Raw genomic sequence first — 15532 nt, 5'->3', positions numbered from 1 at the left:
ACAGCAGTAGGGGGGATTTATCTGCTCATTTGAATACATGCCACTCTTAATGCTTTAGCTGGTCTGCCACAGGCCTGGGCTGTTAGCTGTGCACTCCATCTTTTGAAGGCTTTTGTTTCTCACTCTCTTCCTCTTGTCGCAGAATCTGTTTTTCTGTGAGAATTCAAACTTGATGTGACTTAATGTGAAGCTCTTACAGTCATATCTGATGAATTAAAGTGTTAGACATTAAAAAAGTATTTGTTTTTATCAACCTTGTTTACATTTTTAGGTTTAATTTTAAATTCTTTATTAATATGATTTTTAAAAAAAGTCCATGTAATATTACTGAAAATAAAAGAAAAATATAAAGTACAAAAAAACTTATTCTTTTGAGATGACCTCTACAATGAAATATAATTCACGGCAATGATCTGCATTGTCTTTGGAATACTTATGGAGACTCTGACTAAAATAAAATAATAAAATCTTAGACTTTGCTTTCAGTTTAATAGTGCTCCAATCCTATAGTTTTCAAACCTGCTCAATCGTTCAAACCTACTTTGATTAGAATATTTGATGCATCATCACATCACTTGAAAGAAGAATATTACTTGAAAGAAGAATATTACTTCCAAGTGATTTGAAATAGGAAGGGAGTTATTGCTTAGCTTGTTGCGCTGTTGGCAAAGCATTTGCTTTCTCTGCAGCTACATGTAGTCTTGAGTTATTCATTGCCTCTATCAAACTTTTAAGTCATTAAGACAAATGATTGACGGCTGTCCTTTTCCCCTTGCAGCTATTAGATTATTTAAGCTCCGGTTCAGAGGGAAACCAATAAGCAGATTATACAGACACACTGCTGCACAGACGAACAGACATTCATACAATACCCAAGACTGTGAAATGAATTCTTGAGTACAATGGTCAGCTAATGTCTATGTGCTGCAGCTCTATGCCTTTGCTGCAGGGCAGACACACATGCACACACTCACCAACAGACACACAATCAGGATGTGTCTGATGGTGGAGCAGTGATTAGATTAGGTAGAGCTCTGTTTCTGCTAAGCAGCCAGATATTTGCTCTTGCCGTACTCTCGTCCTCTAAAGTAGTAGAGCTGGGCTGTAGGTATTGTTCTTATCATATACCTTCAGGCTGTTTAGAGCTTTTGTTTTTCTTTTTTTTTTTTAAATAACTGTTTCAACAAATCCAATATCACCACTTCCAGCCTCAAAGCAGTTTTAATTAGAACTCCTACTGTGTGTTATGCTGAAAATTAAGTTCAATCAGAGGAGCTAGAAGTTTCTGTTTCTGCTCTGTTCGCCTTTAGGGATTGTTGAGCCTGCCAGCAAATGAGCATAACTGCAGGCTTAAGCAATGTGTGGATGTTTGTAGATGGCTAGAATAGCACGACCCTGCTGAATTGCTTATTTCTGACCCAAAACATGCAGTGGGACACAGTCACTGTGAGCATAGTCACACATGTGCATAATGTGCAGCAGCGCAACTTGGTGCGTTTTACTAAAGATAGGGTGCAGCTTCGCTCTTACGGCTGATTGCCTGCGCAGGTGCACAGCCTCATTCACCTGCATGCAGTTTGTGGAAGCGGTGTCCTCTGTCATGACACATGATGCTGCTGACTCAGTTGGATCAGCCTGCCCAGCCTCGCAGGCTGTTTTCTTACATCCTCCACACTGTGTCCCAGCTTATAACTAAAAGCAACTTCAGCGCAACACAGAAATGAGCACTGGAGAAAAGTGCTTTCTATTCACTAAAATGCATCTCGCAGTGGTGCAGGCCTGTTCCAGACACTGTGTTTATTTAAAGAACAGTTACAGTAAGTGTCACCTACTCTTAGTGGTGTTTTAACAAATGCTTGTTTTCTGTTCTGATTAATGTGGAAAGATGGGAAACCGGATTTTATTTTAAAATTAGAGAAGATTGTGTCTGATACAGTCAGTACACTTGTCTTAGATTTTAAAATCTCCTCTCTTTCATGTATTGCTTGTTCATCTTACTTATAACAGCAATGGAGTTACAAACATAAGAAGTCATGCATCTTGCTTAGAGATGAGGATATTACAGAATTATTTGTTTTTGATGCGTTTCTGCGGGATCTCAAAAACTCATGAAAGTCCTTTGTTTAATATTCTTAATTTTAGGCTAGGTCTTACAATTAATTTAATTTTGCTTTAAATAATCACATTAGTTTAATATCAATTTGTCCATCAAATCTTGTGATTAACCTAATAAATTATTAGATATGCATCCATCATTCAATCAAAAATATCAAAGTAGGCCAACATTCCTTCGATTGTTCCTGACTGGTCATCAGTAGGCCAGATATTTAAAATAAATATTTTTTCTTATTAATTAAACACTTTGTCCCACAATTGTTGCACATCTGCTAAGACTTGATGGTGTCTTTTGTGTTTTATTTAAATAAAAAAAGAAGAAGGTTAGGATATTCAAACCTTTAAATTGTATTTGTTTTTAACTAGGTTTGGCTTAAAAACAACCATTTAATAGTTGAGTGAAACTCATCAGAATAATAAAAAACACAACTGAGTTATGTTTTATTCTACTTAAAGCATTAAATAGAATAAATTGAAGTATTGAGAAAGTAATCTGGTTGTTTTTTGTAATTCACATGGGTGTTAAATTTAAATAAAAATGGCCTTAAGTCATAAAATAAGCTCAGTAAGCCCAAAGTGTAATTGTTGAGTTATTTTATTTTTATATATTTTATTTTGTCATTCCTCTGTTTGTATCTTTTTACTTTGATGTTTAGGATCTCTAGATGTTTTGTGTATCAGTCTCTGTCACATTTGTCAGATTTATGCACCATAGTAAGGATGCATCAGACCAGGTAGTGTGATGCATATTGTTAATCTATGACGTATGAATGTGATTGACGACGTATTTTGTATTTCAAATTGTTCTTTGCGATATTAGTATTGCACACACTGATAATTGTGATTGCTGTACATTTGCTATGTATTTTGCAGCTCTGGTCAGACACAAGACACCATCTCCACTAAAACTTTTGCCCATATTTAAATTTAATTAGAGCGGGTAAAGTGCGAAAGGGGACAATGATTTAGCCTCTTTAATCCACAAAATGTCCTTAGCGCCTGGGCCGACCACTGTCATTCGTCACACCCCAGGATTACAACAGGACAGACACTGATTCACAGCAAAGACATCTTACTGATTCGGCTTGAGCTGGAAGTCGAGGTGCAAGCTGCAGCAGCAAGAAGTGAGACAAAGGCTGGCAAGCTGTTGATGGGGATTTAATGTCTGAGAGGAGGAATGGCGCCACAGCTGACAGTTGGATCAGGAATTAGTCGTAAAGAGGGGAGGGTGAGGGACTGTTACTGGCACAGGAGTGAAGCTAGAGGAACAGTGATGAGGGCCGAAGAGGCCAGGCCAAGGCCAGGGCTGAGGGGCTCAGGGACAGGGATCGGGCTGACGGGTAAGGCCAGGCCTTCCATTCCAAGGTCTGGTCCCTTGTGCTCCGGGCTCTGGCCAAGCAGCCAGGCAGGTGTCCAGCTGATCTCACACCCCCACAGGAGAGGAACTGCAGAGCACCAGTCACTGGAGCTGCACAAATTGAAGTGTCATCTCTAAAGTCAAGATGCTCACCAATTTTCTGCCTGCATTGGTGCAGAGTTGGGATTCAGCCAGTGGACAAATGGCTCCAGTTCCTTCTACAGTTTGGCTGAGCAATGAAGGCTTTAATATGTGTGTGCGCTACAGACATAATGTGGCTCTTAACAATATACATATAGAAGGACTGCTCATTGTGCTTAAAGCATTGGATGCTCTTTGATTTGACTTTTTTTAGTTTTCAGCATGGATGGAAAACTTGGATCAGCCATTAAAATTTGTAGGTATTTACTTCAACCACCTTTATTTATTGTCTTGGTTCCAAGAAAAACAAAAGAAAGAGTTAAATGTATATACTACAAAACTGTTGATTGTCCATCTTGAATTCTGTAAAAAGAAAACATGCATACTTGACTTTTCAGGGAATGATGCCATGTACTCCAGGATGTTTCTTATCCATAGAATTGCAGAATTGATATGAACTGATATACTGGTAATATGCTAATCAATATCCAACAGTGTACTGAAGAAAAAATGCTTAGTCTCCAGTAAATTAAAACTACCAGCACAAAGGGCACTTTCAATCACTTGTGTTTGATCAGGAGTCATGACCTGTATCATATTTTGCAAGTCAATTGATGTCAATTAGGGATCACAGACAAAATGAATGGCAATTTTCATCACTGGAAAAATGGTGCATGAATAGGAAATGATTAGTTTAAAGGTTTTGAAATAGCAGAAAGCAGAAAAGAACAAAATTTCAATCCATCAGAATGAAATTGACATCTGTAAGGCATTGAGTTATGCGTGTCTCTTGCTTGTGTGAGCCTGCTGATAATACTTGTGTGTAAGTTCACCCTTTTGCCAATTCGGCCTCCTCATTACTTCCTCATTTGATTTTATATTTGTCAAACAGTTCCCATTCAAGGGTAAATTTATTAAATAATTATTTAATTACGATTGCTTATTTAACACCACGCTGTTATTGTTTTATATTGTGATCCATTATATCGGTAGCTGTTTCTAAAAAGTGACAATGTCCCCTGATGAAACCAAAATAAGCAAAGAACCTCCTTGTGAGGAATAAAATATTACTTTGAAGCTAAACTATGCCTTGTTAAAGTAAGTAGTGAAACTTGCATCTTAAAAGGTAAACTTTTGAAGTGCAGAAAGGAAAGAGGGCAAAATGTCAATGCCTCACTGCCTACCTTTATCTATCTACCTTCCTTGAGATGTTGTTCCTTCATTCCACATGTCCCTCTTTCCTTGCTTAATTAACTTCCTTCCTTTCTTCTTTCCTTTCTTCCTATTTTTTGAGGTTTCATAATCAGAACATCCTATGCAGAAAACTCTGGCATAAATTCATGTTTTTGTAGTTGACATTTTAACGTGGCACATTGAGAACTCTGGAGCTTTAGTTTTAAAACAGCAAAAAATGTCAACATCTGTAGTACCTCGGTAAGTTTGGATTCCGTTTAGGATGCCTGACGTAATTTAGGACTCAGTCTATCATGACATTTGACCTCATGCAGGTATGCAAGCATCCCCGAGAACTGCGAGGCAGTCTAAGAAAACTGCATCGATCCCGATAAACGACTGAAACATCACAAAAAGGAAAAAAGAAATAGAAGAGAGGAGGGAGAAGCAGAGGGGGAAAAAAAGTCAAGCCGAAGTTAAATGAAAAATTGCTTACATACACGTCTTGCGCGGTCTGGAACATTTATTATTCTGAGTCACACAGGGAGAACAGAGGTGGAGGAGGATAGAAGAGGAGAAGAATCCATTTGGTAAAGTAGATGCAGATCGATGGGAGTGGAGGCAGGCAGGCCAGAGAGCATCACAGGAAGACCGTGTGTTTGTGTCAGTACCTGTGATGTGTGTGTGTCTGCTTGCGTGCATGAGGCGTCCCAGATTACTTTTCCTGATTGATCCGGCCCAGCATCTGTCTGACCCGCAGGACATTTCAGAGGCTCGGAAGAGGCTGGTGGAGGTGGAGCGATGGTGAAAGGGAGAGACGGCGAGGAAGAGAGGGAGAGGAGAGAGAAATATAAAAATCAATAGCGCAGAGAGCATTACACGCAACTTGACCGGCCGAGGAACTGAGATAGTAAAGTCGTATTAATCTCTTTGTGTCTCAGTCGGTTTGATAGGAACTGCAATTCTGAGTCACTTTCTCTAGAGGAGAGCAGGCATCGGCTTTGAGGTGCAGAGAAGAGGGGGACGCATGCTTTCTGCTATCTCTGCACCTGCAATACATTTAGGATCAAGGTTTAATTAAAAACTGATGAAAACACACAAATAAAACCTCAGGCAAGATTGGGAGACAAAGTCTATCAGCTCAGATTAGTTGAATACTGGCTCCATATTGTAGCTGCCAGGCAGTTTGTCTATCTGTGAAGTGATCCTGCATCCCAGCGTCTCCTCTGCAGACTCTCCTGCCTCCATCTATCCTGGCCAAGTCAGGGTAAATTGATTGTCTTAGCTCTGTAGGAGAAAAGGGGGGAGAGGGAAACTTGCACCACGCCAGCAATAATAAAATGGTAGTTTTATTGAGTAAAAGCTGACGAGTAGTGACAACACTGACCGCACTCGAAGGAAAGAAGGAAAGAAGGAAGACTTTCTCTCATTCATGATCATGTTAAATTTTAGTCTAAATGTGCTCCAGGTGACTAAGTGAGGGAGTTTTTTCAAATATTAGAGGAAAGCAAATGTTTCTTCGCTGTAGGCGGAGAAAGCTTGTCTTATTTTGACGGCAGTGCCCAGATCCTACTGGCCGGAAGCCCAAGGAGACGGGAAGCACTTTTGTGGCATCAAATATTAATGATCTTATAGAGTGTATTGATTATATAATAACTTTTTTCCAGCATCTAAGAGCCGACTGAAATGTATTCCCTGAATAATTGAAAATGTATCCATGAGCGGGTTTTCATCCCGGTGGTTGGCTTGTGTAATTGCACTGCAGACTCTATCTGAAGCAGCACACGTGTGTTGTTGTGAGATAAACACCAGGATAGCGAGGATATGAAGCAAGGTTAAGCTGTGTGTGGGTGTTTGTGTGCGAGTGTCACCTGTAACTGTTTTGTTTTAATCAAATGGTTGAGCACTGAGCATCAAAAAAGGAGTTTGAAATGAGATGCAGCGTCACAAACTCTCCCTCGAAGAATGTCAACTTCATTTTCCTACATTCTGTAACCCTGTGCTATGTTCGATGTTGGAAATGAGATTCATATGCATCTGCTTGCTGCTTCCTACATTTTTATCACCGCATTTCAACATACAACCAAACCCCTGCATTGTCTGCTTGCTGCAGCACGCCATTCACTTAGTATGTAAAGTGACGGCTTTGCAGAGTGGGTAAAAATTGTGTTTGATGTTTCACCTCTGCCTAACATTTCCTTTTTCCAGGGTAGCTTTTCAAGTTTACATTAAAAGGATGGGACAAATCTCTTTGATATGCATACTTCATAGACATCCCTTTCCCTTTGGTGCCCTGCATTTTCTCTTGATTTAAAGGACGTTGGTCAGTTATGCTATATTGTATTTATTTGGCTTCAAATCTATGTTAGGCTCTTGGGATTTAACTATCCTTGTCATTGTTCACACTCCACTCTCTCACACATATTCTAAATACCTCTGATCTAAACAGAAGACAGAGATAAATCAGATATTTTTTCACCTTTAATGTGATCAATAATCTGTGAAACGCAATAAAAATCCCCCCAAAGTCTTCAGTACATACATTATTTATAGTAGCTCAAAATAAATTTCAGCTTTTCCTGCCACATCTCACAGCAAAAAATGGTCCATAGAGACCAGAAGGTCCTCGCTGACTATGGTGGGAAGATGCTGTAATTTTCTTATAAATAAACACATCTAAGACAAACAAAATTCCTCAATGGAACTTTTGAAAATGTATTTTTTAAAATTTGACAGGTGAGGGTTCTGGCTATTATTCCCCAGGGTTTTTTTCTTCAGCTAGGACTTGTTATGCTGAAGAAAATTCTGATTGCATAATAATCAAAACCATATAGGAAGCCTCAGCAGTAATTCAAAGGATGAAAAGCAACTATCTTTAACAAGACGGTGGCCAAAACCTTACATGAATTAAGGAGTGACTTAACCAGAGGCAGAACCTTATTTTATTTTATATTTTCAATTTTATTATAGGTCACATTAAAGGTTGAAAAGCTCTGAAATGAATTGTCCGTCCACGTCTTTAACTATGGGGAGGACATTTGTGAATATGCTCATTTAATCACAAACATTTGCCATTTTACTGAAGTTTACATATTTTTTCACCCAAAGAAAAATTTTAATCTTCACTAATTTGAATCTTCATGACCAATTTGTCCCAATAAAGTTCGTGTTCTTCCCAACCCCACTTCAACAGTACTCCTTTGAATTTCGCCACACTGAAAACAAGAGGTGGCTCCAATGATTTGTCTTTGTGATGATGCCAAAAATATCTCAATATTTACCTCCACCTGTCACCTCAGAGATGTCATGTCTTCCTTTCTACCTTGACCTCTCCACCCCTTCCTCTCCTTTGTCCTCCTCTCTAACTGACAGTTCATTCTCATTTAGACCTCCATTATGCATTCCTGCCTTAGTTTACAAGACACATTGACAACAGAACATGCTCATACTCTGTCTCCTCTCTCCCACCTCTGCCTCTCCCTTCCTTTGAACAATTGGAAGTGTCTTCCCATTACTCAACCCTTGCCTTTTTATTCATCCTCCCAACTGATCCCTCACTCCCGCTCCTTGTATCTCTGAGGGAGTAAATGAAGGCAGAGGTCATACCTTCTTTCTTCCTCTTCTCTTGCTAAATTGGCTCTTGTAGCATCCATAGGTAGCTGCGGGCGTTTAAGCTCCCCCTCGCTCTGGAGAGTCAGTGAGCGGAGCTCCTGCTCATTTGTGGCGGCTCTGCCTCTTCAACCAGAGGCTTGTTTACCTTCAGAGAGCAAGAGGGAAGCCCTCATTATAAACTCTGCCAAGGTCATTGCAGCCACAACGCCAATCTACAAGCTTCAATTGACACGTTTATTGTTCTTTTGGCTGCGAAAATTCTGAGCATTTACAAAAGTTACGTCTTACAGTCCCACTGTTTACTTCCATTTACACGCCTGAAAAACACACTCCTGAGCTGCCTTTGCTTTAGTTTAACTGGTGGTGACTGTAAAGGTACAAGAGTGTTTTACAACAATGATGCCACATTGCCAACACCCTAATCACCCCACCTTCCCCCTTCCCCAAATCCCACCATAACCCTAACGTTGCAAAGTGAGTATATGATGTTGACGGAGGGCTGTGCGTCCCCCCCCCTCCCTGTGCTCCGCTCCATAGGGGTCGACAGAGACACAGTGGCGTCAAGCAGAGCTCCCACAGCTCCAGGGCTGGGCAGAGAAGGGATTGCTGACTCAGCCAAAGATGGTAAGGAGACGACTTCTGCCAACTGGATGGCCCAGCCATTTTACACACTCATGAAGTGATATGATCTGATATTTCACTGTGTACACAACTGCACACTGGTTGGTGATGCTGCTGACTGAGACAGTTGAAACTAGAGGAGAGATTGATGGATGGGGGCTTTATAGTGCAGGCAGCAGGGAGAATGTGTGGCAGAGGAAGCTGTTCCTGCTGCTGACATTCTCAGTATTTGTAGTTATTTGAGGGAGTTCAGTTGATATTCAGCCACTTAGTTTAAATTTAAATTTCTTTCTACATATTCATGCTCTGGTGGTTAAAATGATTCACACATGTCTCCCGTGATGTTTCAGGGGAACATCTTCTTCCTTTAAGACACTCAGACTTTCTCAAGTTTTTACTTTGCTTTTCTTTGCTTTTTGTTCTTATTTTTAAGCACTCAAGTTCTTTTGAAACCTCTCAGTATTACTCTGATGCACTTTTCTCTAAAGCTTTTTCACTGCTTTGCTTTGTTTTAATATCTCGTGTGCTTCTCAACTTATTTTCACATTATAGCAATACACTTTTGCCTATTTTGTGGTGCTTTAAGTGACAGACGAGCAAAAGGATGTGCATAACTATGATGTGGAAGCAAAATTACACATGGTTTTCAAAAATTACAACAGCAAAAAAATACAATTTACTCTGTTACTCCATGTTGGGTTGCTTTTCAAATTCAGTTCATCATCCAGAAATAATTTGGTCCACGACAACTACAAATCTACGAGTGAATTGAATGCACATATCCATGTGTCTATCTTCCATTTTACAGATGATCTGTAACATAAAAGGATAAAATACAGTGAAGTTTGAGGTTATAAAGGAGTACAACGTCCAATTTAAATATTCAAGATCAAACGTAATGGCTTCATAGTTCTAATGGTGTTTTATTTCTCCAAAGATGAGCAGCAGTATATGTATGCAAATATTCTATATCAAGTTTCAATGTAGGATTTCAGTGGGTGTGTAACTTTTAAAAAAAAAAGAACAATGCTGTATGTCCCATGCAGGGCTTGAAATATAACTCATGAGGCTAGTCTGCAGTGTTGGTGCACAGTCAGCAAGATGTGGATGCTATGAATCGTGTCCCCAGCACCAGGCTCCACAGTGGGAGAGCCAGGACAGCTGGAGCGTTCACAACCAACATGAAGTGGACCGCTGAGCAGCACCATCGCTGGTGGGCAGGGATGAGGAGAGCAATATAATTGGCTGCTGAGACTCGGCAGGTCCCTGTTAATTAGAGGGAGCCATTTTGGTGTAAAAACTCCTCAGAATATGTCCCATGGAGTTGAAAGTCTCTCTGACAGAATGGTGCTCAGCGGGGAATGTAAACAGATTTAATAAGGCCCTCTCCAATCAACTCTGTTATGGCTACAGTAGACGCCATTCTCCCCTCGTCTTTCTCAGCCTGTCTCGGTATCTCTGTTGTGGCAGAGCGGTGAGTGAGCAGGGAAGGATACTGTCAAAAGAACAATTTGCATGCAGCTCTCATCTTAAGAGCTTTTAGACATCTCCCTGTCTGTTTTCTGCTGTAGGCCTGAGCCATTGTTCTCTCTCCGTATGGGTGCGCTGCCTTTTGAGTGCGTGCTCTTCTGCTCACTGCGGATGGATGGATGCAAACCTGTGCGTGCATTTGTGTGCTGGGAACAGGAAGCAAAAGGCTGGCATGCTTTCTGTGGAGGAACAGAAGGGTGTTAGAAAAATCAGCCTTGCTTTAAAGGCTGTTCCAGAAATCAGGGAAAGGATGGATGTTTAGCCTCAGGTAATCTATCGAGTAACATTGCTGATGTAGTTATTTGGAGTCTGACAGAATTAAACTAGATGACAAGTTTACTGCCGTTGTATGAACTTTGAGGACTCATTTTTAAGGTTAGTTTAGTTATAATAAACCAAACATTAAGAATTGTTTTTATTCGCTTTTCATGAAATGTCAGAAACACAAATGAGTCCATAAATATTCATCACACAAAGTGATATATATTAAGTGTCATTTGTATTTCTTTGATAATTATGGCTCGAAGCTAGTGAAAACCCCATATCTTATTTTTCAGAAAACTCAAAGTTATTATATTCTGTTATAACCTACGGTATCATAGGAGAGACAGATTACTTGACAGTTGTTCTGGAGAAATTCAATGAAGAACATGAGAAAACGGCATTGCTAAAAATTACAGGGTGCTCATGTATGCAAGCAAATACGTGCTGAAAGGAAAACGTGTGTTAGAAAAAGTATAAAATGAAAATGTTTATAAATATGTATAAACATTTTTCTGTTAAATAATAAAATCTGTTGTATAATTTATTGTATCACATTTAGATAAAAGGTAATTAAAGCCAAGAATTGAGCACAAAGTAAGTGTGTAATTGTTTTTTTTTTCCCCATGAAACTATTTCTGGAGTCAGAAGGAAATTTTTAAATTGTGCTTTGAGCTATATTATTAGAACACCAGCCCCGCCTTTTGATAATCCAGAAATAGAGAAGCAGGACTTGTCGTTTTTCCTTTGCTAAAACCAGCCAGCTTCCAAGTGCAGCCTTTCTGCTCATACTTAAGGATAGTTAAAAATAGACCGAAAGCTGAGTAGTTGAGCAAGGGGGGAGAAGAGATCTGAGCGATGACTTACAAATTTGATGTAATCAGATTAAAGGGCGTTTGCTTCATCATCTTTTTGTGTCATAATGTTAGGTCAGAAAGAGCTTTTGCTGTTGTGTGAGAGGACCCGAGTACACCTTTTAGTTTTCGTGACTCTTCATGCAGAATCACCATCAATGCAGTCCATCAGAGACGGGAAACAGAGGATTTAAGATCTGTGGTAAAAATAGTTTCTGTTCTTCCGTTTTTTGCTTGAGTGCCAAAACAGGCTATTTACTATCTTATGCACACTCTCTCCCTAATGTACACAACAGATGTTTCATTTGATCACGTGAACATGTTTAATCTAACTGTTTGTGTAGTTCCTCACAATATTGAAATAATCAAAAGTCAGACTGTTTTGGTAGGAAATGTGTAAAGTTGGAAATCACATCTCCCTGGCTCTCATTTCTTTGCACTTCTGTCTACATTTTCTCACACTCACAGCGACCTCACAGTCACTCTGTGAACACTTTGATCCTGAGATGCTCTGCAAAAAACTTCTATATAAATATGCAAACCTCCCTCTGTCACAGCAGCAGCATCAGCCATCAGCCTGCCAGCTGACGGGCTCCCTCTGATACTGTCCTTACCTGCAGGCCTCAGTAGACATCAATGAACCACAAAGAAATCATGACGGATTACTTGTTTAACTTTTTTTGTGTCTGTATTTATGAATGTTTAGAGATGTTAAATGTACTGTGTATGGCGTGATTTATTTGTTTGCTACTGTATTTATGCAAAAGATGAAAGCTTTTAACAATTTGATAATAATCAATTTACATTCATTCCTAAAGACTTTCCTTTGTGACATTGAGGAATTATGTTAATTCCTTCATTAACATAAGGAATTAATTAAGATTCATAGTTATAAAGGAAAGATTTAAATGAGTCAGGATGTTTCATTTTATGGCATGACAGTATGAGAATCTATAATGTTAAAATATATGCACATATATACATATAGTTGTTTTTTTTCATCCTCTTTAATTCTGCCTTCTTACTAAAGATGACATTCTCAAATAAAGGTCAGCTTAATCTAAGATTTTGTTGTAATTTCCATTTTAATAGTAATAGAAAAATGTTAACACACAAATTTAACCGATCCAAGACCCTTTTCTTTTTAACTTTGAAAAAGCTTCTGCTGCAGACTATTTGCCAGTGATCACAGCCTCAGTATGCGGTAACAGATGAAACCTGTCTTATTTAAACCTCTAACTAGCACCTGGTGTTCCTTTTTTTGCGTTTGAAGTGCGAGGTGTTGCCATGCCAAGATTTACGGAGCTCTCTGAAAGCTTTAGGAAAAAGTACCAATGAAAGAATCTTTCTAGTCTAAATAAAATCGCCTTTTAGGAGGGAACTTAAGGCCAAGACCGGAAGATGGAAACATTCCCAGGATTTATTCTGCAAGTAACTCTGCAGCTGTAGCTGGTAGAAATTAATGTGTACCAATAGGAAATACTGCATGTTGTTGAAGTAATACGCTAGACACATTAAGGCAGCCTCAGAAAAAGGATCTCATGTCAATTGTGAGCGAGGGTGGTGGAACTTTTATGGTTCAGAACTACGTTCTGCACCAATAAGAATTTTTTACTGATTTATGTTCGAAAAAAACTTTTCCCTCTCGGTCAAAATATGGAGGCAGAATAACACTGTTAAAGAAGATAGTAATCCTTAGTTAGACAGCAAGTTCTCCAAGCTGAGATTTAATTTAAAAAAAGAGCGACGGGTTGTAAAATGACGTTGAGAAATTTGAAGAGTCGAATGAATTTGACTTTAAAATTATTTTTAATGTAGAATATGTGGCATTTATTGGTTGGCAGTTATGTATTTTTGTCTCTTGATTTACAGTCTTTGTTTTTGTCTTCAAATTAAGTAAACTTATTTGCAAGAAAAAATATTTTCAGGACAACATTTTTGTCATTCTCATCCTCTTGAATGCCATCCTTTTTCCGTCTCTTCCTTCTGCTCAGTCCTTCCTCTCTCAAGAACCTCTTTTCATCTTCCCGTTTCTCCTCCTGCGTTTTCTCAAAGATCATCAGTAACATGGAGGCTCCAGTGACAAACGGCCCCAGCGGTGGAGGAAACACAGCCAATGGACCGACCACCAACAGCCGTGGCTGCCCCTCGCCCATGCAGACCGGTCCAACAAACGACGACAGCAAGACAAACCTCATAGTGAACTACCTGCCCCAGAACATGACCCAGGAGGAGTTCCGCAGCCTGTTCGGCAGCATCGGCGAAATCGAGTCCTGCAAGCTCGTTCGTGATAAGATCACAGGTATGAAAGGAGTCCTGGTTGCGTCACACTGGAGGATTGATTGATTTTTTTTATGCTTATAGATGTATAAATAATAAAAAATCACCAGGCAATTTGGGAATTTTTCAACTAAGTCTTTAAAACATAAAAATTATATGTTCGATACAACTAATTCACAAACAAACTGAAGTAGAAAAAATTTTATGCCACTGTAGGTAGACGTTTAGTTATACATTAAGAAGAAAACAAGTTATTAACACTGAATTTGTTTGTAGCTTCTTGACTATTTTTGCCATACTGAAGGTTGTTTATGTAAATGCATTATCCTCCTTCTTTATATAATTTAACCTTCTGCCAATAGTAAGAGGGTCATTTATTTAGTTAAGCTCATCAGAATACATGAAGATTCAGTAAAAATATATCTGCTCAAATGGTAAGAAATATTGAAGAGAAGAGTAAATTATTTTGTAACTATTTGAGATACTTAGCATTGGATGTATTTATTTTATTCATGTTTGTTGAATAAAAACATCAGCGGAGCCTTAGAGTAAAAATAAAAAACCATCTGTGATAGACTGCAATATATTAGTTTCTCCACATAAACAATGGGATAAATCAGTTTTAAAGTTACTTCGGAGCAATATGTCTGTACTTTTGAAGTACTATTTTGTGCTTTTTGAAATGCTTGATCTCTGCATTTGATGTGCAATGAACATATATAACCAAGATATAAATTAATTTAACATAGAGCTGCACTCAAAATAATTCCAGCAGGTTAAAAACTAAGTAATAACATCTGGAAACATTTTAATTGCCTTCACATAAATACATTTTGAAGACTGCAGCCAAATGAAGCCACTAAGAGGTTTATTAATTGTATTATCAATGTACAAAAATTAAGAAGAAAGTTATTTTAGTGTCAAAGCATTTTTTTTCATGAAGTAAACATTTGAATTTGTAAATGAAATGCAAGCCTGGCTGCATATTATCCATGTAATTGTGAAATCACAGCTTTGTTGTAAGGAGTTGACAATCTTGCACCAGACAGAAGGAAATCCAACCCAAAAGAATTAGACGACATTCAATGATTCTTCAAAATGTCTAGATTTTGTCATAAAAACATCATTTTTATGTCAACCTGCAGATTTCCTTTTCAACTAAAGCCAGAAATTCAGGCTATTTAAACACCCATTTAAAGAGCGCTTCCTCTTTAGCATCAGGCAACAGAAAAGCAAAAACATTTTGGAGTGTTTTGATGGTTTCAAAGTGATCCATGATATGATCACTGGAACAAAAAGACCAGATACCAAGGTTCCAATAAATATCCAATGTCGTAATGCCTGAGCCACCATGCATAACAATGCACTCGGGTTTGAATTCAGTTTTTATGTGTCATTTGATAAACTGTCTGTAGGTCCTTCAGCACAAAAATAACCCCTCTTTCATCGATCCACAAAATGTTGCATCATTTTTCTTACAGTCAGTGTGTCCTCTGCCACCACTCATTTTTTTAAGCAATGTAGCTTCGCAGATGCTTTTTATATGAATCTTGTCTTAACATAAATACTTTTTAATTGTTACCATAAT

General features: G+C 38.6%; 1 protein-coding gene across 2 annotated transcripts in view; it reads left to right on the top strand.

The window, feature by feature from the left end:
- elavl4 (ELAV like neuron-specific RNA binding protein 4) overlaps positions 1–15532 on the top strand; it is an 87951-nt gene that overhangs the window by 24787 nt on the left and 47632 nt on the right. For both annotated transcript variants that reach the window (XM_055047644.1, XM_055047635.1), the window contains exons 3-4: positions 8936–9022; positions 13720–13966. In XM_055047644.1, coding sequence (XP_054903619.1) covers positions 8936–9022; positions 13720–13966 — 334 coding nt within the window. The remainder of the gene's footprint in view (positions 1–8935; positions 9023–13719; positions 13967–15532) is intronic.

Source organism: Poeciliopsis prolifica, unplaced genomic scaffold (genome assembly GCF_027474105.1).
Source record: "Poeciliopsis prolifica strain line A6 unplaced genomic scaffold, Auburn_PproV2 SCAFFOLD002, whole genome shotgun sequence".
Classification (NCBI taxonomy): domain Eukaryota; kingdom Metazoa; phylum Chordata; class Actinopteri; order Cyprinodontiformes; family Poeciliidae; genus Poeciliopsis; species Poeciliopsis prolifica.
This window is presented reverse-complemented; position numbering and strand designations above follow the sequence as displayed.